The sequence below is a fragment of the Pogoniulus pusillus genome, chromosome 30, assembly GCF_015220805.1.
Source record: "Pogoniulus pusillus isolate bPogPus1 chromosome 30, bPogPus1.pri, whole genome shotgun sequence".
NCBI classification, from domain to species: Eukaryota; Metazoa; Chordata; class Aves; order Piciformes; family Lybiidae; genus Pogoniulus; species Pogoniulus pusillus.
In genome coordinates, this window is record NC_087293.1 from 8,888,015 (window position 1) to 8,907,476 (window position 19,462).

Genomic DNA, 19,462 nt, shown 5'->3' on the forward strand with positions numbered 1-19,462 from the left:
CAGGAATGGACGTGCTTGCTTAAGGCTGCTCAGAGGATGCTCGAAGAAGGAATAGACACTTTGGCTCCCGAAGTGCCTGACCAAGAGCTTCTCCTGGTGATGGAGCTGTGAAGATCTGGGGAACACACAATGCTCTCAGGTGCCTGTAATCGTGGCTTTTGAAGGACAGCAGAAGACTGCAGGGAGCATGTAACCCAGCTGGGCTGTAAAGTGCTAGGCAGGGGTGCTGCTTCTGTTGTAGTGGGGTTTGAAGCTTGTGTGGCAGGAAGGATCTCTTTGCTTCATAGCAGGAAGGGGCTTTAAGAAAGCAGATGCCAGTCAGAAGAGCTCAGCTGTACTCTGGAGAGCTGAGTTATGTGAGCAGGAGCTTTGCTGCTGCCCACCCTGCTATGAGGCTGTGAGCTGCTGGGGAAATCAGCGATGTGACGTGTTGATGTTGCTTTTTCCATCTGCAAATGCCACTTCCTTAAAAGAGGAATTCTGGATAAAGGTTTCATGGAGTTGTGTCAAAGAGTGGAGGAAAAGGAGGAGAGGGGCACGCAGCCAGCTGGGAAACAGCCCATCGGCAGTGCCAGTGCCCGTGTGGAGTGGTGGCAGTGCAGGACCCAGTGCTGGCTCATTCCCACAGGGAATGACAAACCTTCCAAAACCTTGAAGCTTCTCCACCAGACCGAGGCCTCATGCTGGGCCATTCCCTGGCTGTGCTGCAGGCTGGTGCACAGCACAGGGCACTGGCTGCTTCCTGGCGCTGAAGCTCCATAAACTTGGTGGGATATTTTTAGCCTCTTCCCTAGTGCTATGCTCTAGAAGCAGGAGGATGTAGCAGGTTTGCTGGCAGGCTGAGAGCTCCCCCTCAGGGGTCTGATACTGCTGCCTCAGGAAAGGTATAATCCGCAGTGGCTGCCACAACTCTGAGCTCCCATGATCTGTTGGCATGACCTGTAGCACCTTGCCTGCAGCACGAGATTCCCCTTGGTGGCTTTTAGAGCATTTTTATTTTCGCTCTCATTCCTCACGTTCCTCTTCCAGCATTTCCTTTAACTCCTGCAGAAACTCAAGCATCTCCTATGCGTCTGCGTGGGGCAGGAATGCCTCTGGCTCCGGGTGTGCAAATGGGAATTGATTTATTTGATGTGCGAGCGTTAGTCTACTTCAGCTGCGGGCTCTGAGGTGCTTTGTCTGCCCCATGGCATTGTCAAGATGCCTCCGAAAGGCCATGGGGATCATAGGACATGTTGTTGTCCTTGAGTGGTTGTCAGGTCTGAGATGGCAGGACTAACCCATGTGCCAGGATTGACATGAAGCTGGCCATGGGCTGCTGCAGGTGCCTGGCACCAGTGATGGGCCATGGGGCGGCTGCTGCGTGGAGTCTGTAGCACGACTGACCCTTTTGGCTCAGAGTAACCCAGATGCCTCCTGACTAGGAACTGGGCAGGTTTTTTACCTCTCACCATGTTTATTTGGTGGCTGAGAGCAAGCCAGGTGAGAGCAGAATGTGTCTGGGAAATCTGCAGCCTTGGACTTCCCTCCATTTGTGGGACAGAGATGAATTTATTTCTGTGAGGTCTGGATTCCCCCCATCATGGAGCCAAGAAGGTGCTGGCTTAAGGGGCAAGAGGTGGCCTGGGGTTTGCCACTGACTTTTACAGAGCAACATCTGCTTTCGCTTCCTGCTTTTGGGGCCTAGAAGCACTTGTTGCACTCAGAGTGAAACCTTGAAACCTGCTCTGGTGGCCCAGGTGCTTTCACGTGGGTCTAGGGCACCGTCACTGCTGTCACAGCTGCAGTTGTCGGGGACTGTGGCTGAGCATCTCCTTGTTGTGGACCTCGCCTATCCATGGGCATCCTTCTCCAGCGAGAGGGAGGCTGGAGTAGGGAGGAGCACTTGGAGGGTGGGTCATGTGTGGTTCAAATGGTACTTTAGTGTTAAGGGTGTTGGGCTGGTCCCATCAGTATGAAGGAAAAAGGTAGTGCTGGACATGCGTGGCTGGGTGAGTGTGCCGTGAAGATGGCTCCCAGGAGACATGGCATGTAAACCTATTGAAGCACCGTGTTTTGACACAGCCCAGCTCTGCTGTCAGTGGAGGGGTACTCTTCTCTCTCCTGGGACAAAAGAGAGGGGCAGTAGCCAGCAAAGTGCTTCTGCTTTCCAGGATGGTGGAAGAGCTGGTGGCATCATGGCACAGCTGAGCCACCACACCACGTGGCCTCACACAGAGGCTGGGTGCCCAGCTCTCGTGTTTAGAGAGCCAGGTCCATGTGCAGAGCTGCCAGTTTCATCAGCATTCCCACCCCATTATGGATGGGAAGAGGTGCCTGGCTGGGGGTGCCTTGGCAAGGCTCTCCACAACACAGCAAACTGGCATCTCCAAACTTACAGCTCCACTCATGTGATGGGGTCCCTTCCCAGGGCCATGTTTCAGTTCTTTCTTGTTTGGTGGCAGTAGGCAGGTGACTTGCTCTCTCCTCTTTATGGCTAGCCATGTTGGAGCAGGGACCTCATCCCCAGCACTGGGGCTTTGGTGGCTGAATTAAGTATCCAAGGTGCTGAAGGATGCTGAGACAGAAGAGTGTGGTGGGTGTGCAAAGCCACACTGGGTCAGAGGCCTAGGTTCACCAAAGCTCATAGAATCATAGACTTATTTTGATTGGAAGAAACCTTTAAGATCATCATATCCAACCATTAGCCAACCCAGCACTGCTGGGTTAACCATCAGCACCTCAACATCACATCTACACAGCTTTTAAATGCCTCTAGGGATGAGGACTCCATCACTTCCCTGGTCAGTCTATTTTAGGGCTTGACAACCCTTTCAGAGAAGAAATTTTGCCTAATGTCCAACCCAAATGCCCACTGGTGCAACTTGAAGCTGTTTCTTCTTGTCCTGTTGCTTGTTACTTGGGAGAAGAGACCAACTCCCACTTGGCTACAGTCTACTTCCACATAGCTGTAGAGTGTGAGGAAGTCTCCCCTGAGCCTTCTTTACTTCAAGCTGAAAAACCCCAGTTCCCTCAGCTGCTCCTCATAAAACTTGTGCTCTACACCCTTCATGAGCTTCATTGCCCTTCTTTGGACATGTTGCTCTTCTTGGGGGAAAATGATGTTGAGTCTGGAAGGGAAAAGCCTGAGGGTGCTTGATGGCATCTTTTGAGAACTTCCCCTTTGGTCTGTCTCAGCCCCTGGAGCCTGTCCATGTCCTAGTGAACTGTGTGGCTGTAAGCAACATGAGTCACGCTCAGCCTGAGCAGCCATCGAGGGACAGGCCTGGAGGAGCTGCCCTTCCCAGGCACATCTCCTGAGCTCCCTCTCTCCCTCTGCCCTTTCAGGAACAGAAGTTTTGCCAGCGCTATGACCAGCTGATGGAGGCCTGGGAGAAGAAAGTGGAACGCATTGAAAACAACCCCCGACGGCGTGCCAAGGAGAGCAAAGTGCGGGAGTACTATGAGAAGCAATTCCCGGAGATCCGGAAGCAGCGGGAACTGCAAGAGCGCATGCAGAGGTTAGAGGAGAAGCGGTAGGAAGGGGCTGAGCTGGTATCAGACAGCCTTTCTCTTTTCTTTGGGCATGGGTGTGGGACTGGGTTGTGGGAGAGTTGGGCTGAAATGGCTTAGTCCCTTTTCTCCCCTTCTAGTCAGAGGCAGGAGCCAGCAGACAATAGCTTTGCTGATTGTGCTCCAGGATGCACAGAGCCAGGAGAGCAGGAAAGATGTCAGGAACATGCCCACCCATCTCCCTTCTGTTGCTGATCTCTCAGAGCAGGATAAGAGGCAGCTCCCTTGTGCTGGCTTCCTGACTGGGTCATCACTAATGGCTGCCTTACTGGTGGGCCCACTCAAGGTGTACAAGATGTGCAGGTGGATTTGGTTGTGAGGTTTAATATGTGCACATGCTTTGATCAGAGCATGGATAGGAAGGAGAAGAAAGGTCTGCAGAAGTTTTAGGAATGACCACAGATGTCAGGGAGCAGAATGTCTCACCAAAAGGGATGTCCCCTGTCTGTCCTAAGCCTTGTTCATTTTCTCTTCCTCATTAGAAGTGCAATTGAGGTCATATTGTTTCCTGCCAGGAAGAGACACCATTTCATAGTCTCCACCCTTCTTGATGAAAACTCCTTGTCCTTCCCATATTGGCCCTTCCCACTTAGCCTAGGGAACACTTGATATGTGCAGAAACCAAACCCTTGTGCCAGCATCGCATTCCTGTGCCCTGTTAGCAGCTTAAGGGGTCCAAACTTCCTAATCAGGGCTTTATCTTATCTTAAACAGAAGGGGAGAAATGGTACTGAAGGTTTGACGTGTTTGATGAGACAAGTTTTCCTTGGGACACGTAGCTGTTCTGTTGGGTGCTGCTGGAAGGGAGGGAAGATGCAAGTGGTTGGGTTTGATTTAAAGGGTCCTGCAGTGTGTGCAGACCAGATGCACAGTGCTGGTGCTGACACCTTTATGGTATTGCAGCACCCTATTGAACAGGAGAAAAATAAGGTGGAGGGAGAGTATGGTTGGGTATAAAATGTCCTTCTCTTGTAGCAGTCCAGGAAGTGGTTGTTGGCACAGGTAAGGAAGGTAGTTTGAGAGTCTCAATCTGTGGCACTGGAGGATTATGTTGTCTGGACAGAAGGAAATGCTGTCAGTGCTTCAGCAGGGTGGGATGGCCTGGTTGAGGTGTTGGGATATGGCCATTATGGAGGTCGACACAGTGGGCAACAGAGGCAGTGAGCTGTCGTGACTGTGGTTTGCAAACCGGCGTGTCTGAGCGTTGCACTGCCCTCTCCCAGCAGGGTAGGACAGAGGGGCAGTGGTGGGCTCTCCATGTCGGCCGCACGCAGCGAGCACGAGGTGTCGGAAATCATCGATGGGCTCTCGGAGCAAGAGGTGAGATTGATTCCTGCCCCTCTTCACCCCTCATTCTGCTCTTCTCTGTGGAGGCCAGGAGAGTGCCACCAGACCCCACGGTGAAATCCAATACAAAATCCCAGTAACTTCAGGCCACGCTGAGGCTGGGGAGGTTGCCACGATGCCTAATGCACATTCTGGGCAGGATCCCAAGTGAAAGTGTTCATCTAAGACTCAGCAGCTTTCCAGCTGGCCAAGAGGTGTAATGGAGCTGTGCAATGGTTCTACAGGATCAAAACACGGAGCAAGTCAGCCCAGGAGCTGGTGGCCAGTGGGTAGGGTTTAGCAGCGTTCAGTTGCCCCTTGCAGAGCTAAAATGCCAACGTGCTGCTCATCCTGGATAGCACCCCACAAACACCTCCTGGCTGTTGGTTTAAGCTGGAAGGGGAGGTGGGGAGGAAAGGCAGCTGGTGCCCTGGCTGTGGGCAGAGGGGTTTTTCTCTTTCATTTTGTTTTGAATGGGTTGTGTGGCTTGACACAGGGGAATCCTATGGAATGAATGGTTTGTACGTGAGCCAGTTGGCCCACATCTTCTGGGAGTGCTCCCATTCATCTTGAAACATCCCCGTGACCTTGGCTTCGTTTGGATCTGGTTTCACAAGGGTTCCACTCTCTTGGCACGGAGGCGAGCGGCAGTGAATGGATCATGTTTGGGAGGGGAGAGCAGCCATTGCCCAGCAATAGCTGAGATGTTTGCTGCCTCTGCACTGCAGTTCGCTCCCTGCTCAGGGTCCTGGGCAGTTTGCTGTCAGCCAGCTGAGGTGATGACCCAGAGGACACTGATCTCAGAAGCAGGGGGATATTTCACAGCTCTGTAGGTCATGGCCAAGGGAAGCATTAGATGATTGCAGCTGACCTCTTGTACAGTGTGCTGCTAAACTCCACCCCAAGAGCCTTCTGCTGAACCTCAGGGCACTGCTTTGCTTGTCTTGGAGGAGGCCTTGAGAGCTTCCAGCCCTTCTGTGGGGTTGAAAGGTGAGAGCATGGCAGCAGGGCCAGCTTTCCTCCCCAACATGTTGCTGGAGAGGAGGGGAGGGCTGGCTGCCTGGCAATGGGGTGCTTTCACAGCACTCAGCACCCCAACACCCTGGCAGGTGAAGAGAGAGGTCTTGGCTGCAGGCAGAGCTCCTGCCAGCTGCCTCCTAGCCTGTGAGGGCTCTGCACAGGGACTCTCTCATTTGGTCTGGGGTGGTCTGTGCTTGTCTGGATCGATGCTCTGGCTTCGAGCTGTCCCTGACCTCCCATCGTGAGAGGACACCCCCAGGGCATCTGAAGCATAAACAGGAGGCATCCTAGTGTGGATGAGAGACGTGATGAAATGAGTTGCAATGTCTGTGTCTGCACAGAGGGCTGTGCTTTAGGAATAGGAGGGAGGTCTGCTCAGTGGTGCTGGGGAGGCCTTAGTTGACAGCTTGCTGGAAGAACTCTGAAAGAACTGGGCATTACTATTGTCCAAGAACCAGCATCCAGCTGGAAATTGAAATCACAGCACCTGAGACCTGGCCTTCCTGGGTCAAGGATGGATTTATGTCTGACCAGTGCCATCCAAGGTAACAGGGAGGACTTGGAGTATCACTGCAGATAGGAAACAAAACAAGATGGGCAGACCATCCCTTTGTGCCCACAGGGTGTGTGTGCTGGGGACCACCAGCAAGCTCAGCTGAATGGGCAGTCCTGGCATTCTGGCAGGGGACAGCACAAATGAGGCATTGCATTGGCCACTCTGTTGTAAACACTTCAGGAAACCAGTCAGTCCTGTCCTGGCATGCAGCTGGGGCTCTGGATGAACTTTGTGCTTGAGTAGGATGGAGAAAGATGTCAGATGATGTCCCAGAGTGTTGCACTAAGAGGGAAGGGAGGAATGGCAGCCCTGTTAGGGTGACATTTGAAACCTTCTGGAATGATACCAGGGGTTGCTGTGAAAGGGTACTACAACATGCCCCTCTGCCCACCCTTTCAGAAAGCTTTGCAGAGCTCTCTTGCTCCTCTTGCGGGGTGGGGCTGGGGGGCTGAACCTCCACAAGGTTGTGGGTTTGATGGCTGGGAAGAGGTTTGCACTCCCTGTGCCACCACTGCTTTGACTTGCCTCTTGTTGTGATCAGGAGCTGTTTTGCTTCAAGTCAGACATTTCCACACAGCATCCTAAAGCCTTTTATTTCAAAATGAAAGATTGCTTCCTGGCTGACAGCGATAGCCTCTTTCAGCGCTTGATTTACAGTTGCTGTAGCAATAAAGCTGCCTAGTGCTTGCTTTTGAATCCTCCTGTTCCTCTGCCTGTCCTTTCCTCTCGAACATCTGTCCCCTGCACTCCCCGTGGGCCCCTGGTGCTGACCAGCTGTTCTCTCTGCTCTCCCCAAAGAACCTGGAGAAGCAGATGCGCCAGCTCGCCGTCATCCCGCCTATGCTCTACGATGCCGACCAGCAGCGCATTAAATTCATCAACATGAACGGCCTCATGGATGACCCCATGAAGGTCTACAAGGATCGGCAGGTGATGAACATGTGGAGTGAACAGGAGAAGGAGACCTTCCGGGAGAAGTGAGTGCAGCCCACGCACCTTTCTGTGTAGCCTTTGGGAAGTGTGAGACAGGACCTGTGAGCTTTGGCTGGGGCACTGGAACATTGAGACATTAATTCCCCAAGGGCTTGTCTTGCCCCTGCCAGGGACACAGCCCAGGATGCTAAGTCACCTTCAGCCTGGCACAGGCTTGATGCACCTGGACAGAAGCCTCAGGCCTTTCTGTATAGTTGGTGTCTTCATGCCTATGTGCATGTGCTCTGCCCACTCCCATGTGGGCATGCAGGAAGCTGCTGCTCACCACAGGGCAAGAACTGGAAGTTTTCCTGCTTCTCCATCCCTGCTGTGTGGGCCTATTTAAGGATGAAGCCAGCGAAGCTCAGTGCTCCGTAGGCTGTTAGGTGTTTGGATGTGCATGGCTGTTTTGTGGGCACTGTGTGTCCAGAAGGATTCTCAGGGCTGTCAGCATCCGACTGCCTCTGTACAGAACCCCTCAGGCTGCAGCACGCAGCCAGTGCCCATCCCTCAGCGCTCCCTTCTGCTCTCAGCAGGATTTGCTGTTTCCATGGATGCATTCCTGTATCAGACATGTGCAGGCTCTGGCTCTGGTGCTTTCTCCTGTTGGCAAGCCGTGCTTGAGAACAGCTTCATTTTATCAACCAAGATCACTTGGGGGGTTGCTGATCCCTTCCCTGGGTACCACTATGCTGTAAGTCCCAGCTCAGTCTCTCATGCAGGCTCTTCCTTAACTCATGGCCTGGTGGGGCCTGAGTGTGTTTACATGGGGAACCAGAACATCCATGGTGCCCAGTGTGCCATGTGTGTCTGTAAAAACAGAGATGGCCTTCAGCTTCCAGCCAGATGAGTTCTACTGGAGCTCACTGTTGTTGAGGGGCATGGAGGTATGTGGGTGTGCCAGGCCCACCTCATCCCTTGCAGCAGCACCACCTTAGCCTGACCTCTAGACAATTGTGGGATGTCTCCATGGATTACCAGCCATGCTGGAAGCCTGTGCATAGCTGGTACCCCTCCTCCTGTCCCTGCTTGTGTTGACTTCTGTTTGCAGCTGAAATAACTAATTGCCAAGACAGACCGAAAAAAGAACAAAACAAGCAAACCAGCTCCAAGCCTTTGGTAGGAGAGAATCCTCCTTGCTAATTAGCCTTCAAGTGTGACACTCCAAACAGCCAGGCTTGCCCGCAAATGACGCACAGGCTAATTGCTTAGTCTTTAATGGTGGGGCCGTGCCTGGCTAATGGGGCTGGAAGAACCCACACCCAGCTCTCGCATCCTGCTGTGCATGGTGGTTTCTGTGTCATTGCCATGGGTGATGCAGAGCTCAAGGCATAAATACAGCAGGATTTCAGGGCTCTCCAAAACTCATTTCAAGAGGTTGGTACTTGGGAGCTGCAAGGAGGGCCAAGGTGAGCAGGTAGATGAGCTGCCTGGTGTAGTGCAGCTTCTGTCCTGGATATTGAAGGTAATTGGAGTTGTCATCTGCGGTTGTGACCCAGAGCCAGCCTCTTCCTGAGACCATGAAAACCTGGTGCTATCTCTTGTTCAGCCCAGGTGCTCTTGGAGAAAGCAGCCAGGCACTGCCAGGCTGACAAGCTCCAGGTCTGAAGTCATTTTAGCTGTTAAAACCTAACCACGAGGAAGACTCTGATTGTGATTTATTTGCTTCTGGGTAGGATTTCAGGTCTGTTTGTTGAGAGCCCATCACCGGTCTGCTCCCAGCAGGGCTGTGGTTTGCTAGTGAAGGATCAGAGATGATTGCACTACACCCTGATCCTATTCAGGCATTGAAGAAGCCCTGTTGTGCTGGACACAATGAGAACACAAGGCCTGTCCCTCAATACGGGACACAGCGTGGCCTGTGAAAGACATTGGGTTGTCACCTACGTTGCCCCTGACACTGCATTAGCATCACTGATAACATGTCCTTGCAAACCCTGTCCAAGTGTGAGGCCTTGGTTTGTGCACAGAAACCAGACAGCTCTGGAGCTGGACCCAGTCTGTCTGGGCAGTCCATTTCTTTTACTTCTTTAGTCACGTCTTAGGGAATCTTCCTTGGAGTCTGTGTCGTATCTGAGCAGGGCAAGTTTTGCCCTTCAAAACTTGATGCCAGAAAGGCTGAGAGAGACTTGGATCCTCCTATTGCTGCCCATTCTCCCACCTCCCACATCTTCCCATGCCATGCTTGTGCTAGAGCAGAGAAGATGTGGTCCCCCTGTGCAGGTGATGGCTTTGATAATGGGGATTTTGGCTGCAATACCAAATTCAAACTAGATGGGGGTCAGAGAATCACAGAATGGTAAGGGTTGAAAGGGACCTCCAGAGATCATCTAGAAGTGATCTGAAGAAGGGTCTTGGTGTGTGGGTGGCAGCACCCACATCCTGCTGCCATGGCTGGAGTCAGTCAGGCCCTCACCCAGCTCAGCTCAGTGCTCTGACCATGAGTTTGGTAGCAGGGCTGAGTAGCAAAGGTGAGAGGAGAGGACTCGGTCAGCAGGCCCAGGGGAGTCTCCATCAGAGCTAGAGGCACTGACCTGCTCACCATGTCCTGCCTGTCCTGCCACACTACAACTCCCCTACTTCTTGCCTCCGAACCATTTGTCCAGAGCATAGGAGCTATCAGCTCCTGGGAGCAGGCAGAGACACATGTGCCATGCTGGGCTGGGCCTGGCCTCTCAGCTCCCCAGGGCAGAGCCCATACTGGTGGTGACCTCTCCATCAGGGCCAGTTCTGTGCTTCCGCCCCAGTGCAGGCTCCCCATGCTTTGGCAATGCACCAGTTTATTGTCCTCTTGCCAGTGGGATTGCCTCCTGCATGGGCTTATCCTTCAGCACTTCCCCACCAGCTAGGCAAAGGGATGTGTTGGAGGAGGCATCTTTTGCACACAGGGACGGCTTTGCCTTTGGCAGGCATTGCAGTGTCCCAGGCTGCCTCAGCTGTGAGCAAGCCTGCTGGCAGCATCTCTGTGTGCTGGGCAGGAGCCGGCGCTCCTTGGAGCTGCTGTGCCACTGGGGATCTCTTGAGCAACTCAGCAACGTGGCAGCTGTGCTTCCTCCCGGTGTTTGGGTTTCCCATCCTGTCCTTTGCAGCTACCCCCAGCAGCTCAGCAGGGCTGAGGGTCCCGTGTGGCAACAGAGATAGTCCTGGCTGTGCTGTGAGGTGTTTGTGCTTGGCTGTTGATGGCAATTCCTCACTCTTGCCAAACTTCAAGTCCTTGGCTGGGTGTGCAGCTGCCCTCTCTGCCTGTCTTGCCAATGCTACAGGCTGGGGGTCCAGTGGATGGAGCTGTGTGATGGGCAGCTGTTGAGTGCTGCCAGCCCTCCTGCCCTCTTCCACCCCATGATGAACATCTGCACATTTAAGCTTCCAGCCATGGGGCTGAATGTAAAGTTCTGTCTTTCTGGGAACAGAAAACAGATATTTTCTTAAGCCCTGAAGTCCCTTGAGGTGCTGGCCTTACTGCTGCAGGCACACAGGACATGACAGCCTGAGCTGCAAGGAGTGTGGGACACCCACACTAACCTCCTCTCTCTTACTCCTACAGGTTCATGCAGCACCCAAAGAACTTTGGCCTGATCGCATCTTTTCTGGACAGGAAGGTAAGCTCCCTGCCTGCCTCCAGCCTGCTCACGCTGCCTGTTCTCCATCATGTCTCCCTTTGGTGCTCAGGTTGGTGGGTGGTGGTGGCTCAGGGCTCCAGGCATGGTCCAGACAGCTCCTGGCTCCCTGCAGAGACAAAGAGCTGACTCAGCTGTGGAGAGCCAGGGAGCTCAGCACCGCGAGATGTGTGAACACTTCCAGCCTGGCATGTAGGCGTTGCAGCCCACCTCATGATCTGCCTGAGGAGAGCTGTTTGCCAGCATCTCCTGGAGGCATTTTGCATCAGCCAGGCTGTCACACAGGGTGGGTGGGCACCCAGCTGCCCAGCAGAGGGGGGGGTCCTCTCTTTGCTCAAGGATAGAGTCTTGAGGGTGGGCTGAGTCCCAGTTGATCCAGCAGTTTGGGATGGTGTCACATGTGGAGTCTGCTCCCAGGAGGGCTTGACCTTTCCCATACCTGTCCTGTGCCTCTTGGACTTTTCCTTTTTACTGTTAACTAGGCTGACAGATACCAGAAGAAACTTCTTCACCAAAAGAGTTCTCAAAGACTGGAGCAGGCTCCACACAAAGGTGGTGGAATCCCCATCCCAAGAAGTGTTTGAAAGACAGAGATACAATGCTGAGGGATGTGGTTTAGCACCAGACTTGGAATTGGTAGAGTTGAATTCAGTGATCTTAGATCTTTTCCAACAAAAACAATTCTGTGATACTAGGAGGTTTGAAAAAGAGATCTAAATGAGGAGCAAGTTTCTGGTTCTGGTGCCCTCTGTGGGATATGCCATATAGGCAGATTGCTGCAATGACAGAGATGGACCAGGTGCTGTCCTCGGCAAGAAAGACTTGAGAGTTGCTGCTTCTCTGGTCCTTGTAGTTAGCTGCATCCTCTGCCTATCTCAATCAGTGTTTCATCCATGAGGGGATGAAACTAAGGGAGACTCCCTCTGCTTTCACGGCAGGTGGCCCAAAGAGGTCCCTTCTAGCCAAGACTATTCTCTGATTCTGCATGACTGAGGCTGGGGCAATAATCTCTAAGACCTTGACTTCTCTGTCCAAAGCAGCAAGCAAAGGCCAGCAGCAGCCTCCTGCTGCTGTTGTTGCCATACAGCACCAGGCTCTTTCCAGCCTTTCCCACTTGTTAAAGCCGAAAGTGGTGGGACTTGGATGATGCTCACAATCCAGTCTGTGTTCCAAGCTGTAAAATGTCTTCTAATTTTATTTGTACTCGTTTGTAAATCAGGCTGTAATTATGGTACAGAACACATCCATTATCCTGTTGGAGGGAAATGGTGAAGTATGGCTCAATGTAATGAATTAATAGATTTTAAGATTGCATTATAAAAAAATAGTGATCTTAGCCCTTGGAACAGATGACTGTAAGGCTTTGTGTTCGCCTGTGCGTGTGTAATCAGGGCGAGATTAGAAAGAGATCCAATTAACACTCTAAAAGTTACAATCTGTCCTTGCAAATGCTTCCACTCCTTGCACAAGGATGGGCAGAACGCAGCCCCCAGGGCACCCTCCGGAGCATGCAGCAGCACCCAGCTCCTGGAGCGAAGGCTCTGGGGGATTGTTTCTGTTCGTGCCATGCTGCTTGTGTAGGTGAAGGTGGGGCCCAAGAGCAGTGTTTCAGTGCCCACCCGGTTCAGCGAAGGACGTGTCCCAGCACAGCAAGCCCTGTGCCGTTCAGGAGCAGAATGTGTCCCGTTCTCCTACCGTAGGCGCTCCAGGGCAGCACAGCTGGAGCTGGGGCGGGGGCTCTCGGTCTGTCCGTGAGAGCTCCGGGGGTGCGCGGCGGGGCCCCGGCGCCGAGCGGCTGGGAGCACGGCCGGCTGGCAGTCGCGGAGGGGGGCAGGCAGCCCTCTTGCTCTCCTGTCCTCCTTCCTCTGCCTCGGGTGGCCACGGGCACCTGGGGGCAGCCTTCCCTAAGGGGACGCTCCCCGCTCTGCCCCCCGCCTCCCCGCTGTCCCTTGCGGTGGCAGTGCCGCGGCGCTGGGCCGCCAGGCCTCGCTGCCCTGCTGCCGCTCCTCACAGGGCGCTGCAGGAAGCCTGTGTGGGCTGCAGATCAGAAGCGATGGCAGGGCCTGACCGCCGCTCCGGGATATCTGCCCCCCAGCAGTGCCAGGGGCGGGACCTTGCTCCCTGACTCTCCGTGTCCTTGCAGACGGTGGCAGACTGTGTCCTCTATTACTACCTGACCAAGAAGAATGAGAACTACAAAAACCTTGTGCGGAGGAATTACCGCCGGCGCGGGAAGAGCCAGGTAAGCGCTGGGGGGTGCATGGAGACGACGTTCCTCCAGCTGAGCTTTGCATGAGCGCTTCTCAGCAGCACTTTCTCTGAGCGCCCCAAATGCTGCTTTTCTCCCCTTCTCAGACGGGGAGAAGCCTTGCTTGCGGACTGCCATGGGGCTGTGGTTTTGCTCTGTGTAGCTTTCCAGAACATGCTGTTTCCTAGCAGTTGATGTTTGCCTGTTCCCCGTGCCAAGGTCATGGTAGCTTGAAAAAAGCAAACAACAAACCCAAGACGCTTGCAGAAGGGGATGGAGTGAATGCAGGAACCCTGGCCAGGTGTCAGGAGTGGTATGGGGTTGCCCATGTAGCCTGCAGCTCTGTGCGGGGACTCAGTGGGGCCTGTTTCTCTCATCCCTCCAAAGATGGCAGCTGGCCTGGGAGCAGGCATGAGGCCCCTGTGAACTGGATGAGGGTGCTCTTGCCTTGCACAACCTGCAAGGCTCTTCCTATGGGCAAAGGGATGGGAGGAAAATTACTTGGGTGGGAGTGGCTTCAGGTGATCACCTGAGCAGAGACGTTTGAAGTGCTGGAGGGTGTCCAAGATCGCCAGGAGGGATAGCAGATACAGCACCGAAGCTAGAAGAGACCTTTAACTTTTGGTTAAGAACTGGGTGGATACCTAGGACAGGGTGCCTGAGGGTAGGTGACTGAAACAACCCTTGCCATTACTATGGCCAAGATACAATCTGGCTTCCAGCCAGAGGAAGGTCCCGCTGGTAGATCTCCAGGGCCATTAAGCTGAACAATTATCCACGTCATGAAGAGAGTGAGGTGACTACAAAAGGGAGTATCTCTCCAGATAACATAGGGATAGGGATGGGAAAACTGGCCTGGCCTGTGCCACGGCTGACATCAGCAGCTCCTCACGCTGCATGGCCATAAAAAGCAGCACTCGGGTCCAGCTCCTGATTGGGAGGCAGATAGGTAGCCTCGCTCCAGTTTGATTGCTGCAGCATGAAGACATCAGAATAGCTAGCACATGACGAACGGCATGGACCCGGCCCAATTTTCCCTTCTTTTTTTCAGAGACATTAGGGGTGGATAAAGCCCTATTAGATTATCCAGTCCCTCTCCCAGCAAACACAGGGTGGTTCCCTCCAGTGCATTTTTATAGTGTTTACCATGGTCTGTTTTGTTAGATCACAGCAACTAGAACATGAGGCCACATTTGTTTCTTGTTAGCGGTGGAGACATTTAGCACAGCTCATTCTAGTTTCAATGCTAAGTTGAGCAAGTAACAAGTGTGGAGAGAGAGACATTCTAATGCTCTGCTCTGCATCTGCCAACCTACTCCTGTGGCCACAGAACTGCCCATTCTGCACCCAGCAGGTAGACCGTGGGTTTTAGAAGCATTGCTAGCTGCAGATTTTCCCATGGTGCTTGTTCTTACTGGTGAATCTGGTCCAGCCGGGGCACTTCTGATCCTGTGCTGCTGTTGGGGGTCTCTTTCAGTGCTAACCTTTTGAAGCAGGGACTTGCTGCATTTGCCATAGTAAAAGGAAGGGCTGCTTGAGCAAGGGGGGGCAGCAATATTTGGAAATCATTCAGAGACAGTGGCTGCTGGGCTCTGAGGGGAGTAAATTGCACCTTTACTGGAGCAGACCTCAGCCAGAACATTATTGATTCTGAAAGCAGGGTCATATCCCTGATTCTGGAGGGGGAAGATGCAGTGAACATTTCCTGTGGCTCAAGTGGAAGGTGTGATGTTCAGACAAGCTTTAAGAGCCAAGGGCTGGCTGCACAAATACCAGTGGGAGAGAGATGCAGAACAAGAGCTGTTGCATACAGTCCAGCCTGGAACAGCTCTCCCCAGAGATCTTGGCTGAGTCTTGGGGTGCACTCTTGGTGCTGTGATACCCCCAGTATTTCCATTCCTCACTTGCATCTATTCTCTGGGAGTCTGTGTGCAGAGAAGTGCTGGAAGAGTCGTCCTGCAGGCTGGGGAAAGGCACAGCGCTGAGGAGGGGAGACAGTGGGGGGCCAGTGGGGCAGCACAGCTGAGTTTGTGCCACAAAGGGAGGTTGTGCTAAGGAGAATCCTTTCAGAGTGGAATTTTCAGGTACTGAAGGGAGGAATGTGCTGCCAGGAGTTGGTGGGAGTGGTGAAGCATCTCCTTTGTGCCCCCTGTCCTTTGGGGAGCCAGGGTCTCCTCTGAGGGTGGTGCTGATGGGACTTGCTTTCCCAGATCAGGCTGGGTCAGCTTGTGGCTGTTAGATTCTGACAAATAGCACAGAAAAGGCATGGACCTGTTGGAGCAGGTCCAGAGGAGGCCACAAAAATAATCAGAGGGCTGGAGCACCTGTGAGGAAACAGTGAGAGAGCTGGGTTTGGTCAGCCTGGAAAAGGCTCTTCATTGTGGCTTTTCAGTACTTAAAAGGGGCCTATAAGAAAGCAGAGTCTGTTGTGACAGGACAAGGGATGATGGGCTTAAACTAAAGGAGGGAGGTTTAGACTAGAGAGAAGGCAGAGATTCTGTGTCATGAGGGGTGGTGAGACACTGGCCAGAGAGGTGGTAGAAGCCCCATCTCTGGAAACATTCCAGGTCAGCTTGGACATGGCTTTGAGCAACTCCATCTAGCTGAAGATGTTCTTGCTGACTGCAGGGGGCTTAGACTAGATGACCTTTAAATGTCCCTCCCAAGGCAAACTAGTCTCTGATTCTATGATGATTAAATCTGGAGGGATACTGTCGGTGGAGTTTTTGCTTAGTGAGTGTCTTCAGAAGCAGGTCAGATTCTGCCTACACCTGCAGAAGAAATGCTCATTTGGGAGTAATTTGTCCCAGGGGCCTTTCAAAGAGGGCTGAGGTTGGGGAGCAGCAGCTTTGGGCTGCCCCAGTACTCTGCTTGCACCTGCCCAGCCTCAGTCACCAGAAAGGGTAATGAGATGAATGATGTGAGACATGGTGGAACGGCACAAGGAAAGACATGGCAGGACAGCACAGGGATGGGTAGCATGCAGGGAGAAGACTGGCTTATGAGCACTCTTCTTACAGCACGGGGAGGTGTGGCACCACATTCCTGGTGCTGCCTGTGCTCCAAGCACAGGATTTCTTGCTGGTAAGGATTTGAGCATTTTAAACACCGAAAGCGAGATGTAATTGATTTTCGAGAAGAGGTTGACTCTTACATGGGATGAGAGGAGCTGACGAGGTCTGCCACAAATAGCATTTCAAGTGGGCCTATGCTCTTCTCTTGCTCCTTTTCTCTCAGAGAGATTGGTGGTCTTGTTTGCTCTTGGAGGCTGCAGGGAGCTTGAGGGCAAAGTGGAGATAATTACACGTAGAAATGAAGTGACTCTGATGTCAAGATTATCGTTGTGGCCTACTTATTAAAAGTCCATTATTAAAATAAGAATCCCACTGCTCCCTGGTGGATGGTCCCCTGGCAAAGGATATTCCTCATAAAGCTGCTACTTATTGCTAAAATTCTCCTGCCAAGAGCAGGGACTTTACATGATTCTGCTTCCAGTTTGCTCAGCAAGCTGAGCAGCTGCCCACTCCCGGCACACCGCCTTTGCCAGCGCCGGAGAGTGGAAGGCACAGGCATCCCAGCGGTCACCGAGCCTCATGTGCAGGCTCCTGAGACTCAAGAGCCTTTCTAAGATAGCCCTCCCTCTGTGCTGGGGTATGGAAAATGCCACTTAACCCTAAAAGTGGGAGATGAGTGGGAAAAGGAATAACTTCCAAGCATTGAAGGGGGGGGGGAGGGACAAAGAAAAAAGTTTGAGTCGTGGTGAAAGGAACTGATCCAATATTCACCCTGTACTAATAAGCATACATTTGCATGAGCTTGTAATGAGAGGCCCCTGCACGGATGTGTTGCCGGGGGGGGCTGTCACAGGCTCTTGTCAGGGTGTTTCAAAGGGCATCTCTCTGCAAATGCCCCTAATTCTGTATCAGAGGGTACGAAAACGGAGGCTGGGCAATTAGTGCCATGTGCTTGGCTTTCTGGGCAAGCTGTTCAGCTGGGCTGTGGTGCTGTGCTGGGAGTAAAGAGAGTTGAATTCCATCATCATTCCATGCAGAGCCCAGGGCTTTCATTCCAGAATAAATTCCCTTTGATTTTGGAGCAGCGTCATCCTCGTGGTGGGCGAGCTGCCATGGGGCTCCCACATGGTGCCAGGATGGAGAGGTTGGTAGCCATGCTGCCAGGCAAAGCTGCTGCTGCTCTCGGGTGGGTCAGCAGTGGCAATGGGCGGCCGGAGGAGCCGCCTGCCCGCCCAGGGGATGACTCAGGGGTGGATGAAGTCATGCGCCGTGGAGGACGGACGTGCGGTCATGCCGGTCGCCTCGGCGCTGCTGCCAGACGGCGCTCACATACTCCCTGCCCAGAGCGGCCTGCTGCTGCTGACGCTTTCGAGGACTTGCGCCGTGGCACCCCTGGGGCCCGGAGCCTTCCAGAACCCCCATTCCTCTGCCAGGGAGCTGTGCCGGTGGGGCGGGGGCTGCAGTGTGACCTGGCCAGGCAGCCAGCATGGTCCCCTGCCAGGGCCGACAGCCTTTCCCAGACCCACCCTCTTCCCTGCCCCCTGCCAAAACCCAAATCGAATTATCCGTCCCGACGGCTGTCCCGCCCTCCCCAAACACAAACCATGCCCTCGCCGACGCGGACAAACAGCCCCAGCCCAGAACTCTATAAACAACCCACTTACTTTTTTCCGTCTCCCGACTGGCAAGGTCGGCAAAGGCTGGCAGGGCTCAGGCTGCCAGCTGGGCACTGCTTGCCCACAGCCTCAGCTCTCCATGCAGCCCCTTCTGGGCACCGCAGCAGAGCAGGTTGAGCTTTGCCATGCCATCACCTCTCCTCCCTCTGCAAGGGTCAGATCCGGAGCTCAGCAAACTGCCTCTTACCCCAACAGCCGTGCGTGCATGCCTGCTCCATTACCCGCCGCGGCTAACGAGGTGGGTGACAGCCGTTTCTGGGAAGCGCTGGATTTCCATCAGTCCAGGGAGTGGCTCCTCGTTAGTGACAAAGGGTTTGACAACTTCTCTTTCACACGTGGGGAGATGCTTGTCGTAAAATCCTGCTTTAACAATGCAGCACATCGTGCAGAAACAGCCTGGGTGAGTTTTGCTGCCACTGATCCCAGTAAATTATCCTGAGAGATTTAAGCCTGGGCCTTGAGCGCCATATTTTAAAGGGTACTGAAATTATCTGTGGAGCGAGCAAGGGCAGGCAGTGATGTGGTTGGGAATGACATTGCTGGGATGCCAGTGCTGGAGCACAAGTTCACTTCCATGCCTTGAAAAAGAAAGATTCACCTGCCTTCTCTGGCGTACCGAGTATGCCACCGGGGCTGGTAAAGGGCTGTCACCCAGGGGCTGTCATGGGTGGGGTTGAACATCTGGGTGCCTGCACAGAGGAGGTCGGTGAGCTGTGAGACATGGCAATGTTTGAGCCTTTACCTCTCCATTCTTTCAGTCCGGGCTCCTGCTGTTCCCAAGCCCTATCCCCAAGGTGTGCCCCATGAGGTGCATCATGGCCATTCCCCCATTATGAGGGCGCTGCAGTTTTCCCAAGCCCTGCCACCCTTGTAGGCAGCAGGGCAAACACAATGGAAACTCACATTCCTGAAATCCCAGCTGCAGTTTTGGGGGTGATTGAACAACAATGACATGGCCATATTTGGGAGAAGAATCGAAGGATGTGTTGCCACAGGAGAGCAGCTGCTTGGTCCCCAGGTCCCAGCGTGACCTCCCAGGCTGCTGGCAGTGCAGGGACGGCAGTGAGACCTATAGGCTCAGAGCAAGGCCAGGCAGTGGCAGGCTGGGATGTGCAGTCATATCCCACTGGGATGTACAAGCTGCCGATAGACCTTTTGGCCACCACAGCTGGAGTCTTCCATGCAGCTTGATCACATCTGCAGTTAGCAGTAACAAAATAGTCACTTAACTGATGTGGAGTCTCCCTCTCTGGAGATATTGACAACCTGCCTGGGTGCGTTCCTGTGTGATCTGGTGTAGGTGATCCTGCTCTGGAAGGGGGGTTGGACTAGGATGATCTTTCAAGGTCACTTCCAACCCCTAACATTCTGTGATTCTGTGAACCCCCCCTGTTGTGGTTGGTCCTTGAATTCAGACTCTTGTTTCTCCAGCAGCAGGCTGATGCATCCTCCTGGCTCCACCACACTAGCACCCATGTAAG

The 19,462-nt window shown here is 53.4% G+C and overlaps 1 protein-coding gene across 15 annotated transcripts in view; it reads left to right on the top strand.

The window, feature by feature from the left end:
- Nucleotides 1-19,462, top strand: part of NCOR2 (nuclear receptor corepressor 2) — a 264,994-nt gene that overhangs the window by 169,945 nt on the left and 75,587 nt on the right. For 6 of the 15 annotated variants that reach the window (XM_064168685.1, XM_064168698.1, XM_064168694.1 and 3 more), the window contains 5 exons: nt 3,328-3,515; nt 4,776-4,872; nt 7,253-7,431; nt 10,971-11,025; nt 13,187-13,284. In XM_064168685.1, coding sequence (XP_064024755.1) covers nt 3,328-3,515; nt 4,776-4,872; nt 7,253-7,431; nt 10,971-11,025; nt 13,187-13,284 — 617 coding nt within the window. Of the gene's footprint in view, nt 1-3,327; nt 3,516-4,775; nt 4,873-7,252; nt 7,432-10,970; nt 11,026-13,186; nt 13,286-19,462 lie in introns of all 15 variants that reach the window. The other 9 variants (XM_064168692.1, XM_064168696.1, XM_064168699.1 and 6 more) reach the window with 4 other exon arrangements.